At 36.9% G+C, this 16716-nt stretch overlaps 1 protein-coding gene and 1 non-coding gene across 2 annotated transcripts; both read right to left on the reverse strand.

Annotated features, from left to right (window-relative positions):
* Positions 1-2961: 2961 nt before the first annotated feature.
* LOC105045068 (protein trichome birefringence-like 33) lies at positions 2962-5297 on the reverse strand. Its single transcript, XM_010923231.3, is given in 9 exon segments — positions 2962-3168; positions 3439-3603; positions 3690-3889; positions 4012-4064; positions 4067-4182; positions 4580-4595; positions 4598-4792; positions 4883-4957; positions 5232-5297. Coding segments are annotated over 9 exon segments (936 nt in total). The 5' UTR covers positions 5293-5297; the 3' UTR covers positions 2962-3113.
* An 8080-nt stretch (positions 5298-13377) lies between these two features.
* Positions 13378-13483, reverse strand: LOC140858355 (small nucleolar RNA R71). Its single transcript, XR_012141919.1, has one exon. It is a non-coding gene; the product is annotated as a small nucleolar RNA R71 (small nucleolar RNA).
* Between the last annotated feature and the right edge of the window lie 3233 nt (positions 13484-16716).

Raw genomic sequence — 16716 nt, forward strand, 5'->3', positions numbered from 1 at the left:
AGAGAGGAAGTGATGAACAGTAAATTTAAAAATTAAAAGTAGCAGAGCTCTGGCTCAAAAGTGTCTTATCAATGCTGTTCATTTACCTCCCTTTTATAAGTGATTCATAGTGTAACCGTCTAGCAAGTGGTTACACTTTTTATGGCACTAAGGGGTAGTTACTCCGATTATCGAGCCATAATCATGGAGTTAGTGGGCAGTTTATGCCCACTAATGATCGTGTCATGTAGTTATTATCCATGATTATAGTATCGTATTTATATATTTAGTAGTCGGTTGTTTGACAGTCGGTCATAAAGATGGTCAGTCGGTCATGATATGAAGATGGTCAGTCGACCATAAAAACGGTCAGTTAGCCATGAAGACGGTCAATTGGCCATAAAGATGGTCCGTCGACCATGACATGAAAATGGTCGGTCGATCATGAAGACGATCAGTCGGTCATAAAGACGGTCAGTCGGCCATAACATGAAGATAGTCAGTCGGTCATGAAGATGATCAATTGGCTATGACATGAAGATGGTTAGTCGGCCATGACATGAAGATGGTCGGTCGGCCATGACATGAAGATGGTTAATCGGCCATGAAGATGGTCAGTCGGTCATGACATGAAGATGGTCAGTCAGTTATGAAGATGGTCAGTCGATCATGACATGAAAATGGTCAGTCGGTCATGACATAAAGATGGTGAGTCGGCCATGAAGATGGTCAGTCAGCCATGACATGAAGATAGTCGATCGCCATGAAGATGGTCAGTCGGTCATGAAGACGATCAGTCGGGCATGACATGAAGATGGTCAGTCGGTCGTGAAGACGAACAATTGGCTATGACATGAAGATGGTCGGTCAGCCATGATATGAAGATGGTCAGTTAGCCATGACATGAAGATCGTCCATCGGCCATGAAGATGGTCAGTCGGTCATGATATGAAGATGGTCAGTCGGCCATGAAGATGATTAATTGACCATGACATAAAGATGGTCGGTCGGCCATGACATAAAGATGGTCGGTCGGCCATAACATGAAAATCGTCTGTCGGTCTGACATGAAGATCGTCGAAGGGTCTCCGTCAAACACAACTCCGATCAATGCGAACTTCTTTTGCGGGTGCTTTTCTCCAACAACAGGCACAATAGGAGATTGGCCGCAACAGATTGATGCACTGGGTAGGGAGAGAAAATTCAATCATCGTGGCAAAAATTCAGTTATCATAGTGAAAATGAGAGCCCAGAATATTTCCACCGGTTTCGTCCAGCAAGCTTTCCTGCGGAAAGATCCCCCACCTCCATCGACAGAGCTCAGTTTTTCGCATCCGATCATCACTACGGATGCTTAACAATTTGCTGCCTTTATACAGCAAGTAAAGATGCTAACAAAGACAGTCCACATCTTCTAGTAACAGTAAATATAGCCAACAATTGATGGTAGCGCAATCTCGACGGCAGTCTCATCAGTGGGATGGGCCACACCACTCAGCCCATCACTTTCAATACACCGATCGCCACCTATCCCCCCCTGAAAAAAAAAGCTGATAAGAGAAAATGATGATATTCTCTTCATTCCTCATCCAACAAAGGTTCTACTCCGGGGTGTTCTTTCCAAGAGAATTTCCAGCATGTGAACAACTACGAGTGGAGGAGCTAGATCGTCAAATTAAGAAGCTACAAAATAACTAAACGATCGAATTGGGAGGCTGTGTTGTGGTATAGAGAGGGCTTCTTTAGTCCCACATCGGTGATGAGTCAAGAGAGAATATGGCTTATATGGATTGGAACCTTCTTTTCCAATGTAAGGCACCTTTTAAAGGATAAAATGTGAGGCTCTAAATGATCAAGGCCCATTGAAGTCTAAAGGCCCATTGAAGCCGAAAGGCCCACTGAAGCCTAAAGATGGTTATGAGTCAAAGTGGACAATACCTACGTATGCAAGGCGGAGGATAAGCCAACCATCTAAGCTATTCAACCCCTTGACCCATGACCATAATATTAGCGCCGTCTGTGGGAATTCCTTCTATCCACACATACTCCCTCTTGATGGAAGGCTGTGTTGTGGTTAGAGAGAGCTTCTTTAGTTTTACATCGGTTATGAGTCAAGAGGGAGTATGGTTTATATGGATTGAAACCTTTTCTCCAACGTGAGGTGCCTTTTAAAGGACAAAACCGTGAGGCTCTAAATGATTAAGGTCCATTGAAGTCTAAAGGCCCATTGAAGCCTAAAGACCCACTGAAGTCTAAAGATGGTCATGAGTCAAAGCGACAATACCTCACGTATGCGGAGGTAGAGGCATAAGCCAACCATCTAAGCCATTCGATCTCTTGACCTATGATCACAATAAGGTATCCAACCTTACCATTTTTTTCAAGCACATCTCCAGTATGTAATGTATTCTTTAGATCAAATCATAAAAAAATTTGACCTTCTCCAGCACCTCAGCTCTCTTTCCATGGAAATCTACTGCAGAGAATTCATTTATGAGAAAAAGAATATATAAAAAATTCTAAGGCTTTCTTGACAAACTTAGGAATGAAAAAAAGTTGATTCTCAGGTGGTAGTACATCATTTCATCACCGGACACATGGGGCCATGAGTTTTCTTCTTGTAGTGACAGTTGAGAGCCCCGTATTTTGCCGACTTCAAAGGTTTTATTATGCATCCATTTCAATTGATGCAACCAAAAATGCCAAAAAAATCAATCTAATCTTCTAATAACAAACATTATAATGATGCTCAATCCTAATCTTTTGTTTCTTTCAATTTTATATGATACATTTTTTATGTGATAAAATATAAAATGCAAAATGCACCAAATGATTCTTCATCCATGACTGCTAAGGATAGAAAAGCTTTGTGAAAAGCAACTCATTCCAAGTATCTTGAAGGCCAGGCAAACACCAATGCACACAGTCTGCATAGCTGTAAGGGTTTGCTAATTGCTCAGGGGTCAATGGAGTCCATTGCTTCTTATAAATTGAAGTGTGGGCATCCTTGCGATAACTCGATAGTTGGGTGATGTTCAGAAATGTGATCGGTATCTCCGTTTCGCTGAACACTTCTCCAATCACCTTCATTACGCTTCTCCGGCAATCCGATCCCCAATATGTAGGATCTTCGATCATCGTTGTTTCATTGTAACAGTTACGGCCAGGTTCGTCTCCCAGTCTATGCTCCTGCCAAATTTCCAATCTTTAGACACCAACTTATGCTCCTATTGATCAAATTATAGTTCATATTCAGCTTGGCAAGCCCTTCATTAGCAAATAAGCCACCGGAGGCTAGACTAAAAACAGGTCCAACCTGCTTGGTATATTATTTGGGTTGAAGTTATAAGATTCTGACTAAAATTTCTAGTCAAATTACTAGCAAGTAGTCTGATAATTAGGTATCATTATAGTTTCATGGATTATTATATATAGACCATATGTTGTAGAATTACTCACTTTCCATGAGAAGGTGACATGCTGGTAAAGAAGACCCTTGTCTTTTTAAGATCCATATTCTTCTCCACCCATTTCAGCATACTTTTTAATGCCATACGGTAAGCATCCTCTGTTGATGGCTCCACAACATCCTTCACTTCATCGTTGAAGGATCCAGGCCCTCGCCTGTCAAAGAAAACAATGAGATCTATTCTGAGCTAAAAGGAGACAAGAAGACTTGATAAATTAATTTGATAAGAGCAAGAATTTACAAGATCTTCATCTTGAGGCCGGTCATCCACCAAAGATAGGTATTAAATACCATAATGTCGACTCCTTTCCAGTTCTGGCCGTGCTTATCGATCGAACCTTCCCTAACTATTCTATCAGATATTCTATGGACAACAGCATTGTCAGAGTTTGATTCAAGAAGGAATGGTGCCCAATAGAACTCAATAGTTGCATTGTAGTCCTAATCATGAAAGCACAACAAGAATTAAAAAAATGATGTCAGAGGTGGGCATCATTCTGGGTAACAGAGTAGATTCGAAGTAAAAAAAAAAAAAAAAAATAGAACTAAGAATTTTATGTCACCTTGGCCCTGAAGACAGTTAGTGAGTCAAAGGTTTCCATGGATTTGGCATTTTCGGGATGATTGAATGGAGAAGACAGACCATGGAGATAAACTGACCTCGGTTCAAGGAATCACCAACAAACATCATTCTCTTCCCTCGAAGGGTCTCGAGCATCAACGTAGCATTGAAACTGTATATATTTTATGATAACAGCATCACACACGCTAAGAATATTGAAGGAATCAAATTTAATGGCAAAGCACATCATCCTAATGGTGTAGCAAAACTAAAAGTAATTACCATCACACAGAAAATATTACTGCAAACAACTGGTAAAATAAGCAAATGATGACACAGTTTGCAATATTATATTTAGACTAAATATTCTTTCATGACTCAAACAAATGATGTCAAACACTTGAGGAAAAGGATGAAATTAATCATCTGATTTATGATGCTGTTTGAAATCATTATAACAGCCATTATTGTTCAGAAACAAGATGTTGTCATGGTTTTCTTGTAGGAACATAACAGCTGATGCATGTTGGAATGGCTGTTGTTTTAAACCATGATGGAAAGAGAGGAACCTGGGAAGGGAGCAGCATTAGGCTGCCATCTCCAGTGCTGATACTCCTTGTCAGGCCTCCCATGCTTCTGGCAAGTTAGCTGTGGTTGTATATATGGGCAATCTGACTCCTCGTAGAGTGGCCGTGATTCGTCCCTCACCCAACGCCCACTGAAAACATTGCATCTTCCCTCAGTCTCTCCTATGGCGAATGGCAATCTCTCCCTCTTCTTAACTAACCCAGAAAAAGAACACACAATAACAATTCCTCCCATATAATATTTAGAGAACTTAGAACAGGATGAAGCACTTCAGCCAAACCCACCGGCCTTTGAGATGCGCTGGTCATGATCTAGACTTTGCCGTAGTTGTTGGCTGAAGAAGTCTTCGCCGTATAGAACTGCAACAAAAGCCATGAAAGCTAATATGGTGAAGAGGTAGGGAGAGAGACGAGCCTTTCTGACGAGGGAGAAAGAAGAGGAGGGGGGAGGGGATGGTGTCTTCATTTGTTGAAGGCTTTGCTTTTGTTTATTTTTAAGTTTATGCATGAGGACTTCCAACGTGTGATATGGGTTGAATAAATATAGAAGAATATATATAGGATATGGAGAAATGTCGCCATATAAAAGCTCAGGTACTGATTGAATTGTTCAACTGTATTAATAATTTCTTACTTGATTTTGAGAGAGTGGGTACTGCTCTCCTTGTGATTGCTCTAGAAGTAGGATGGGGCATCACTGGGGTGGCGCAAATTTCAACAGCCAACCCTCCCCTGGTCCTTAAAAGTGAGGACAAATTAAAAGAACCTTTTTTTTTTTTTCATTTAATTAAAGGTACCAACTTATCTATTTGATAAAGGTTCTTGTTAATTTGTTGTACGAGATATATTTGGGCCCAAATCCTACTTTGAGAAAGGGATTTAGGATATTTTGTTTTTGGGGAGGGAGAGAGCTATCAAATTTAGCTTGCAAGGAAATGATTTATTAGCATGGATGCCTCACATGAAATGGTTACATAAACCTTGATTACATATCTTATTAGAGAGGCTCTTATGTTTTACTATAAAAAGAAGAAAACAATCGTGATACTTTATCAATATATTATTTTTTTTTGAAAAATGCATTTTTAATGGAAGAACACTTTTAGTACCTCTGGAACTATATCTATAGCCTGCATGCAAATTCTTGTACCAACCCGAACCAACTATAGACAATGAAATATTGGTATTGGTCTACTAATTTTTAATTATCAATTGATTTATTATTCTCAGCGGAGCTTTACAGCAAGGGATGGCCAATGCCAAACAAATAAAGCTCATGACCCTCTACCTAAACCGCTAATATGTTGCAGGTATGATTGTGTACAAGCGAAGCAAATGATGATTTTGCAGCCTCTCCTTGTTCCCTATTTTTTTTTTTGAAGTAAACTATTCTTGCTCCCTTAGCTTACAAGGCAAGCAAAACCAGTGAGGGAAATGATTTGCAAAATTTCTTGCTCCCTTATAGCTTTCCTCACCATCATACATCACCTACAACACTTCTTCATGATGCCTTTATTCAGAAAGGAAAAATATAAATAACAGATCAAGCCATGATAGAAAGGACTGGGTGCCACTTCATTCTATTTTAAAATCGAGTATGCCGAGGAGGGTTGTGTGTTTTTGTCTAGATCCCGTTCCTTCTTTAGTTTTGAACTCTTTGGCCTGCTCAAACTTTTGATTTATACCTCTCCATTTCCTTAATGAATTAGCTTATGGATATTATCCATCTTTTTTATACAAATTTAAAAAGAAATAGATTAAATAATTACTATGTTATAAAGCAGACTCCTTGATGATTTCCATGTTGTCGCTGGAAGCCCAGCTTATCTCTAGAAATGCAGTTTTATAATTATGTTCTCTTTACTAAATGCAACTATTTTGTTTTATCATGGCTCTCTCTTATGTCTTTGTTGCGAGACACAAGCGAAGTGAGCTCTTTTCCGAAATAATATAAAAAAAAATTAATTATTAAAATAATTCAAAACCTAATTTTTTTATCAAAGTAATGCAAAAGGAAAAATACCATTTTGAACGGCGTTTCTTCCTCTTCCACGTCACCTCTTTTTTTCAGGATGGAAAGGTGGAAAAAAAAGGAAACCAGAGATGGTATTTCTAAAAACGCCATTTTGAATGGCGTTTCTAAAAACGCCATTCAAAATGGCGTTTTTATTTTTCCCACCAAAAAAAAGAAAAAAATCGGGAAAGAATGGGAAAAAAATAAAATTTTAAATTTTAAATTAATAAATAAATTAAAATTTTAATTTTGATTGAAATTTAAAATATAAAAATTTGAATTTGTAATTCAAATAAAAAAATAATTTTAGATGATTTTTGAATCGAATTATTTTTTTTAAAAAAATATATAAATTTTTTTTAAAAAATAAAAAGTGCCATTAAAAAATAAAAATTTAAAAAAAATCGAGAAAAATAAGAATTATAATTTGAAATTTAAAAAAAGTAAATTTTTAAAAATTAATTAAAATAAAAATATCATTTCAAATTACTTTCTCAAATTAAAATTAATTTATTTAAAAAATATTTGAAATAAAAAAAATAGCCTAAAAAAATTTCATAAAAACAGAAAGAAATGAAAAAAATAAAAAAATAATATAATTGTAAATTTGAATAAAAAAATTAAATTTTTAATTTAAAGTAAAATTTGATAAAAAATAAATGCATAAAAAAGTGAAAAAATGAGGAAAAATTGTGAAAAAAAGAAATTTATAAATTAAATTTTTAAAAAAATAAGAATTTTAACTTTAATTCAAATAAAAAATATAATTTTAAATTACGTTGTCCATTTCAAAATATTTTTTAAAAAATTATCTCAAGAAAAGAAAAAAATATTGTAAAAAAAATAAAAAATACTCTAAAAAAGAAAAAAAAGGAAAAAATAGAATTAAAAATAATTAGAAATTATAATTCTAATTAGAAGTATTAAGCATAATTAGAAATTATAATTCTAATTAGAATTATAATTTCTATTTTTTTTAATTCTATTTTTTCTTTTTTTTTTCTTTTTTAGAGTATTTTTTATTTTTTTACAATATTTTTTTTCTTTTCTTGAGATAATTTTTTAAAAAATATTTTGAAATGGACAACGTAATTTAAAATTATATTTTTTATTTGAATTAAAGTTAAAATTCTTATTTTTTTAAAAATTTAATTTATAAATTTCTTTTTTTCACATTTTTTCCTCATTTTTTCACTTTTTTATGCATTTATTTTTTTATCAAATTTTACTTCAAATTAAAATTTTAATTTTTTTTATTCAAATTTATAATTATATTATTTTTTTATTTTTTTCATTTCTTTCTGCTTTTATGAAATTTTTTAGGCTATTTTTTTATTTCAAATATTTTTTAAATAAATTAATTTTAATTTGAGAAAGTAATTTGAAATGATATTTTTATTTTAATTAATTTTTAAAAATTTATTTTTTTTAAATTTCAAATTATTATTCTTATTTTTCTCGATTTTTTTAAAATTTTTATTTTTTAATGGCACTTTTTATTTTTTAAAATTTTTTTAGATATTTTTTTAAAAAAATAATTTGATAAAAAAATCATCTAAAATTATTTTTTTATTTGAATTACAAATTCAAATTTTTATATTTTAAATTTCAATCAAAATTAAAATTTTAATTTATTTATTAATTTGAAATTTTAAAATTTATTTTTTTTCCATTCTTTTCCGATTTTTTTCTTTTTTTTGGTGGGAAAAATAAAAACGCCATTCAAAATGGCGTTTTTAGAAACGTCATTCAAAATGACGTGGAAGGGGAAGAAACGTCATTCAAAATTGCGTTTTTCTCTTTTGCATTACTTTGATAAAAAAATTAGATTTTAAATTATTTTGATAATTAATTTTTTTTTTATATTATTTTGAAAAAGAGATCCAAGCGAAGTGGCACATTTAACATGAAGTTCTTCTCTCGAATGGACTTGAGTACAAGATTTCGAACCTGTGTCATCGAGATTATGAAGTTCTTTCTTGAAAAGACTTCCAACCTCATTATAATTTTTCCACATTTTTAATTTATATATCAATCTCGTAAATAAGTAATTTGGAAGTTGATAAGGGACAGACAGGAATCTAGTCACGACTTTCCAACCTTGCCTCTCTACGAGATGGACAAGAGTCAAGAATCGCCAAGTTCAATTATTGAGGGCATAGTTGGAAACTTGCTTCTAGATTCGGTTCAGGTGACCCCATGATAGCCCTCTTCGGTCTTTTTCGGCCATCCTTTCTTCTCCGATCCTTTCATTTGCAGCCAATGCTACTAGATCCGATAGGTAATTTTTAAATACCATCTGATACATCTAAAACATTCCATCCACTGTGCTATTGGCAGGATGGGCAACAGATCACCAACACATGGATTCTCATAATCGTGTCAGAGAAATTTTGAAGCCTTCCATTCATTAGACAACAAACTGTCAGTTTTATTTTTCTACTATGCAACCTCAACAAATTAAAGACATGCAAAACATTATTCTCCAATAATTTAGGTGCCTCTACGAGCACTAAGGGAAGGAATGACATGCATCCTCTGGACAATAGGTATCCACTTTCGTGCATAAACTCCAATTTCTTCGAACCTTCCAGATAAGTAAACACTTGCTCTGCATGCCAACTCTTCAAGATAGACTCTATACATATTGGATTTATCTCTCCCTTATATACTGAGCTCATCTAAGAACCCATCGGTACACTCCAAGTATCATCTATAGTCCATCGAACCTCCATACTCCATTTTTCCATTCTACCTCATACTTGATCTCAATCACCACAAATCTAACTTGAAAGCTCAGATCTCTTCTATTTGCATCTGTGGGAGACTGATTTAGGCATCAGAGGGTTCACCATCGAGAACCCCCCACCCAGCATGAGGACTTCTCATATTTTTGGTGGCTTTACAGAGCTAGCTCAAGGACCAAGCGCCGACTCGCATTCATCCTAGAGATCTTGGCCAGCCATCGAAAGACCACTACTTCTCTTCTTCTCGACTCCAACTCAGTGGCCTAAGTCAGATCATCTCCCAGAGAGCAATAGATTGGCACTAGAGGAAAATCCAACCTGCATTCAAAGTCTCGAGCTTCCCCTTTTCCATTGATTGAGTATGAGGAACAAGAAGATTGCGGCAACAACCTCCACCATTTTTTCGAAAGTATCGACGGAGCCTGCTGACTTTGATCAGGGTCACTAGGATCTCAGTATCTTGGAGACATTGCCACCCTTGCCGTCATCTCCAAGTAGTTCCAGTAGCTTTTGCTACAGGTTTAGGCACTCACCACTATAGTGCAAAGCCTACAGCAAATAGCTCATCTACCTGCTCCCGTGCTAAGCGATCATCCGATGCTGACATACCTGGAGCCTGCTCCTCTCTCAAAAAGTCTATAAGGGAGTGGCTAGTCATGCCCTGTCAGTTTGGAAGGAGTGCCCCAAGATGTCCGATTTGCTCATTCGAGCCCTGAGCGAGTTTCACTCCATCGTCAATCTCACTTCTCAACTAGCGAGCGAAGTAAGGAGTGCGAATTTGCTCCTTCCTCTTCTCTTTCACTTTCTTTTTTCTTGCAACACTCGTCCGTGAGCAGATCTGCGAGCCACCGACCCGAAAAGAGGACTGACTGACAGGGCGAGCTAGATCGAAAGATCCAAGAGGTGGACTACAATCTCGAGATCCTCCATTAACACCATTTGGCTCTTGGAGGAGAGCCTCTATTAACTACTTGCCCTCCCTTCCCAGAGCACATCATAGAAGAGTAGATCTTCCATCGCTTCAAGGCATAATCCATGGGGTCTATGACGACACAACCAACCCTTATGACCACTTGGAGAGTTTTAAGGCCCTCATGATGTTGTAAGGAACCTTAAATGCATTGCTGTGCAAGTCCTTCCCTGCCACTCTTTAAAGAGCTGCTCGAGCTTAGTACACCTGGCTCCAATTGAACTCTATCCACTTTTTCGAGGAGTTTGATCGCCAATTTGTTGCTCAGCTTTAGAGCAACCAGAAGCCAAAAAAGTGCACTGACGTCCTCTTCTCCATCAAGTAGGAGGATGGAGAGTCTCTCCAAAGCTACATGAGTCGCTTTAAAGAAGCCATGGTGGAAGTTAATGATCGATCTGGACCACTCGGTCATGATGTCAACCCACAAGAAAGGGCTAAAAGCAAATAGTTTATACTTTTCCCTCTTGAAGAGGTTCCCTTGTGACCTCCTTGAGCTCCTTACTTGAGCCGATAAGTACATCGCTGGTGGGGAGGGGATGATAAACACTTAATTTAAGTCATTTAAAACAAAAAATTATATTTAATTTATTTTATTTATTAAAAATTTGATGCTTCTTTTTATGTTTTACAGGAAAGATGATCGCCGATACAAAGAGTCCGATTTGCAGATAAAAAAGACTCAAGTTTGAAGAAAATTGGACTTAAAATAAAATTTAAATAAAAGAAGGATGCATATGGTATTATAGAAAATGAAGATACTATGCAAGGAATCCAAAAAGAATATAAGCGTCATTGTAAAAAAATAAAAGTTTTTTTTTGGAATAAAAAAAAAGAGGGAGTGTTCACGTATGGTTCACACGGCATGGACGCGGCATGGACGTGGGTGCGGATGCGAGCGCGGGTGGACGCGGGTGCGATCGCGAGGCGGGTGCGGCACGGCAGGCAGGCAGGCGCGTGAGGTTCGTGGGGACAGATGAACAGATGGAAGGAAAAAAAATATATTTAGAAATACTTAAGAGAAAAAATTTGTATTTTCTTTATCTGCTTGTGATCTTTCCATCTCATTCATCCATTTTTTAGTCCTTAGTATTTTCTTTAGTCCCACATTAGAAAACCATGTAAAACTCCTCCCTCCTAACACCTATAAAAAGGCTTTTGTACTCTCATTGGAGGGGGAGCCCAGAAATTCTTCTAGAGCTTTGCATAGAGGAATAGAAAGGGACTACTTCATAAGCAGCTAGACTAGCAGTCTCGGGAGTGGAGAAGAAATTTTATAATGACATAGAGCAGGTTTATTATTCTAAACTTTCTTGTATTTCTTTATATGCAATAAAGATTATACTTTTTATTTAAATCATCATGAGTTCTTTATTTGCTCTCTTTCATATGCTTTTATTTATGCTTTCCTGTTAGATTAATATTAGAAGTAACTTTTACTTTTCGGAGACGCACCGTGATCTACGGGTACGGAACGTATCGAGAAAAGAAGAGTTGTCTACCTAGTACTTTTCAGAGACACACCATGATCTACGGGTACGGGGTGTGCTCAGAAAAGATAAGTATTTTTTCTAAGGTTAATCGTATCTATTTAATTAAAAAAGAGATACAACTCTGCTAGTGTAAAATTAATTCCAAACTCCCAGCTCTTTATTTTCTAATTACATCAATTTTAAAATAATTTATTTTCTGAATCAAAACAATGCTTCTTTCTTTTATTTTGTAATCTCAACTTAGCCAAAGGTCCCTGAGGATACGATCTCGACTCATCCTACCTACATAGTGAGTAGAGTTATTTTTGGTGCTATCAATGATTACGTATCAAATTTTGGCACCGTTGTCGGGGACCTTGGCACGGTTGAATTAAAAAAAAAAAGCCACTGACATTTCATAACACTTAAATAAAATAGCGTAACCTTAAATATAAAAATTTCTAACTTGATTGGACACCTTATTTCTTTGCATTGCATCTCCATAATTAACTTTAAGGGCGCAACCCATTAACTAAGATAAGGTGGGGATTTAATCACCCTTCCTTGGCCCACAAATTACTCCCTTGCATTTGCATAACCTAAATCTTAATCTAAAATTAATTAGACGTTGACCCTAAGGATTTCGAGCTCATTAGGACAAGTGACCTTGAGAGTTGAACCGGGTTAGACTTGGTCAGCTAGCTGGAGTCTAGGCAAGTGGTTTGTGGGACGACTGAGCCTGAAGGAAGGTGGTTTTTAATTGGTTCCGTTCGCTGACCTGGCCAATCTAATTGGTGTCTAAGAAAAGCAACTGGGGGACTCCCACCAACCTTACACTTACCTGGCCAGTTGGTTGGTCAAGCTCCGACTTGGAGGGCTTGAAGGCTAACTACAGTTAGGAGCTGTCTAGAACTAGGATAACTTTAGGATAGAGAGTCCACCGCGTACTAACTTGATTGTAATTAAAATCTAACCACAACTAATTCTTCTATTAGTTTTAGGACTTCTTAGAATCTCTTCTTTAGAACTCTTTTCTCTCTTCTCTTCTCCTCTTAATAAAAAAAAAATTCTTGACTAGGATAGTCCTACATAGACCTTTTAGTTGCATGTTAGATCGATGATCACTAAAATCCGAATTGCAACCATTAGACGAAGAATTAGAAAAGACTCTTAGGACTATCCGAGTTAGAAACATGGCTGCACCTGGTGAGGCTAATCCTCCACGCTCATTGAAGGAGTACTTTACTCCTTCCACATATACCTACTCTCCTTGTATTCAAGTGCCCCCTGTGGAGGCCACTCAATATGAAATTAAGTCCAGTATAATCCAAATGTTACCTTCATTTTATGGACTTAGTAATGAGGACCCTTATAAACATCTTGAAGAATTTCTTGAGATATACCAAACTGTCAAAATTCACAACTTCTCCGATGATGCTTTTAGGTTAAAATTATTTTCTTTCTCACTTAAGGACAAAGCCAAATACTGGCTACATACTTTGGATTCTATGACTATATCAACCTGGGACCAGCTGCAAGGAGAGTTTCTTAAGAAATATTTTTCCATAGAAAAAACTAATCAAATAAGAAAAGCCATAACTAGTTTTTTCCAATTAGATGGAGAAATATTTCATGAAATATGGGAGAGATTAAAGGACCTTATTAGAAAATATCCCCACCATGCTGTACCCAAGTGGCAGTTAATCCAATATTTTTATGATGGGCTATCTGAAAGACATCGACCAATAGTCGATGTATCATGCGGTGGGACATTCATGCTGAAAAGTGAGGATGAGGCATGGCAACTGTTTGAAATTTTAAGTGAAAATTCATTACATCATATGTCTGCCTCTATTAGAGATAAACCCATGTTAAACCCAAAGAGAGATGGAATATATGAAGTAGAAAATGCCATAGATATCCATCATAAGGTAGATGAATTGTCCCAAAAGTTAGATCGATTATTAAGTATAGGACAGTCACCTTCTCCATCCCGTCAGATACAAGATATATGTGCATTGTGTTCGAGCCCCACTCATTGTGTGAATGATTGTCCGGTTGCACCACAGTTTCCTGAACATGTACAAGACCAAGTCCATCAAGCCCAAACTACTCATAGACTAGGGAACAATCCCTATTCTAGTACGTACAATCCGAGATGGAGAAACCATCCGAATTTTTCATGGAAATCACAACCAGTGGTTCCTTCGGTGCAACAAAGATCAGGTTATCCGGATGTAACTTTTAGGCATCCATCCTAGCCACAATACCAGAACCCTCCTCAACCCACTCCCAGTACTCATAGCTCGACTTTCGAAGAAAAGGTACTGCAAGCACTTAAAGGACTAGAAATGAATACCCAACTCCTTCACTCCCATACGCAATTAATAGCAAAGCTAGAGACCCAGATAGGTCAGCTAGCAATAGCTTTCAGTAGGAGGGAAGAAGGCAAATTATCTAGTCAGCCTATTAATAACCCAAAAGGTCAGTACATGGCTGAAAGCTCCATTGGTCTTGAAACTTTTTTCGAACAAGCCAAATCGATCATGACCCTTAGAAGCGGAAAAATCTTAAATCAACCTGAAGTAATCCAACAACAAGAGCAACCAATTTCAGCTACAACAGAAAAGAAGAAATCTGAAGAGAGGAAAGAACCTGTTAACCCAGCACCTGCACCTACAGCTCCATTTTTCAGTGCTTTAGAATCCTCTCTGCCTCTTGATAAGAAGGGTATAAAAATGAATGAAATATTAGAACTGTTTAAACAGGTCCAAATAAACTTACCTCTTCTCGATGCCATTAAGCAAGTTCCGACCTATACCAAATTTCTAAAGGACCAGTGTACACATAAATGAAAATCAAAGGCACAAATACCAAGAAAAATTCATCTAACTGAGCAGGCCAGCTCAATTTTTCAGCAAATTGCCCCACCCAAACTGAAAGATCCAGGTACCCCAATTATTTCTTGTGTCATAGGGAACCTCACGATTAAGAAGGCATTATTAAATTTGGGTGTAAGTATCAACCTTCTCCCGAGCTCTGTATATGACCTATTTGGATTTGGAGAATTAAAACCCACGACAATGATCTTACAACTAGCAGACCGATCCATTAAGGTACCCCATGGAATGCTGGAAGACGTATTGGTGAAAGTAGATGAATTTTACTTTCCTGTTGACTTTCTTGTGCTGGATATGGAATCTGACAGCAACCCCAACCAAATACCAATCATCCTAGGTAGACCCTTCTTAGCAACCGCTAATGCTTGTATAAATTGTAGGACTGGAGTTATGGATGTATCTTTCGAAAATAAGAAGCTAAGGTTGAATATTTTCAATGCATCTTTGAGACCACCTGTGTACGACCATAATGAGATCAACTTGTTAGAGGAAGTTATAGAAGATAAAGCTCCTGCCTTGCTCAACTCAGATCCTTTACAGGCATGCCTAACACATTTTGGAATGGATAATTTTGATATTGATGGATACACTGAAGAAATACATACTTTGCTAGAACCTCCCAATTTTAGCACCAATCTCCCTTGGACTGTAAAGTACGAGCAATTATCAATTCAATCAAGCCCTTTGGTACCATCCTTAGAAGCACCACCTACTCTAGAGCTAAAGCCTCTTTCTGCCACATTGAAATATTCATTTCTTGGATCCAATGATACCCTTCCAGTGATCATGCGTCTGACCTAACCAACGATCAGGAAGACAAACTTGTTGGGGTACTCAAAAAGCATAAAGAGGCTATAGGGTAGTCAATTGCCGATTTGAAGGGTATAGATCCTTCTATTTGCATGCATCATATTCACTGCGAGGTTGAGGCAAAACCACATAGGGACATGCAACGAAGATTGAACCCGAATATGTGGGAAGTAGTGAAATGGCTAGATGCTGGAATTATCTATCCAATTTCAGATAGCCAGTGGGTTAGTCCAACCCAAGTAGTACCTAAGAAGTCAGGTATTACCGTAATAGAGAATGATGAGGGTGAATTAATTTCTACTCGTGCAACAACTGGTTGGCGAGTATGTGTGGACTACCGAAAGCTGAATGCCGTTACTAGAAAAGATCATTTTTCTTTGCCTTTTATTGACCAAATTTTAGGACGGCTAGCAGGATAAAGTTTCTTCTGTTTTCTAGATGGATATTCGGGATATAACCAGATCCCGATATTTCTTGCTGATCAAGAAAAGACTACCTTCACATGCCCTTATGGAACATTTGCATTTAGACGTATGCCATTCAGTCTCTGCAATGCACCAGCCACTTTTTAATGGTGCATTTTGGTCATCTTTTTTGATATGGTCGATAAATTTCTAGAAATCTTCATGGATGATTTTTCAGTATTTGGCTCTGCCTTTGATGATTGTCTTCAGAACCTAACCAAGGTTCTTCAATGATGTATAGAGACAAATTTGATCCTAAGTTGAGAAAAGAGCCATTTCATGGTGCGGAAAGGAATTATATTAGGACATATTATTTTTGAAAGAGGGATCGAGGTAGATAAAGCCAAATTGAGGTCATTTCAAAACTACCACCCTTACTTCGGTCCGATAAATACGATCCTTCTTAGGTCATGCCAGATTTTATAGACGCTTCATCAAAGACTTTAGCAAGATTTTAAGACCCTTGTGCAATCTGTTGGCCAAGGACACACCATTTGTCTTTGACAAAGACTGTTTGAAAGCATTCAACACATTACGAACAGCCCTGACAACAGCATCCATAATAAAACTCCCTGACTGGTCCATTCCATTTAAGATTATGTGTGATGCCTCTGACTTTGCAATAGGTGCCGTCTTAGGTCAAAAAATCAATAAGGAGCCACATGTGATCTATTATGCTAGCAAGACTCTTTTCGATGCCCAATTAAACTACACCACAACAGAAAAAGAGCTACTAGTAGTAGTG

Source organism: Elaeis guineensis, chromosome 5 (genome assembly GCF_000442705.2).
Source record: "Elaeis guineensis isolate ETL-2024a chromosome 5, EG11, whole genome shotgun sequence".
NCBI lineage: Eukaryota > Viridiplantae > Streptophyta > Magnoliopsida > Arecales > Arecaceae > Elaeis > Elaeis guineensis.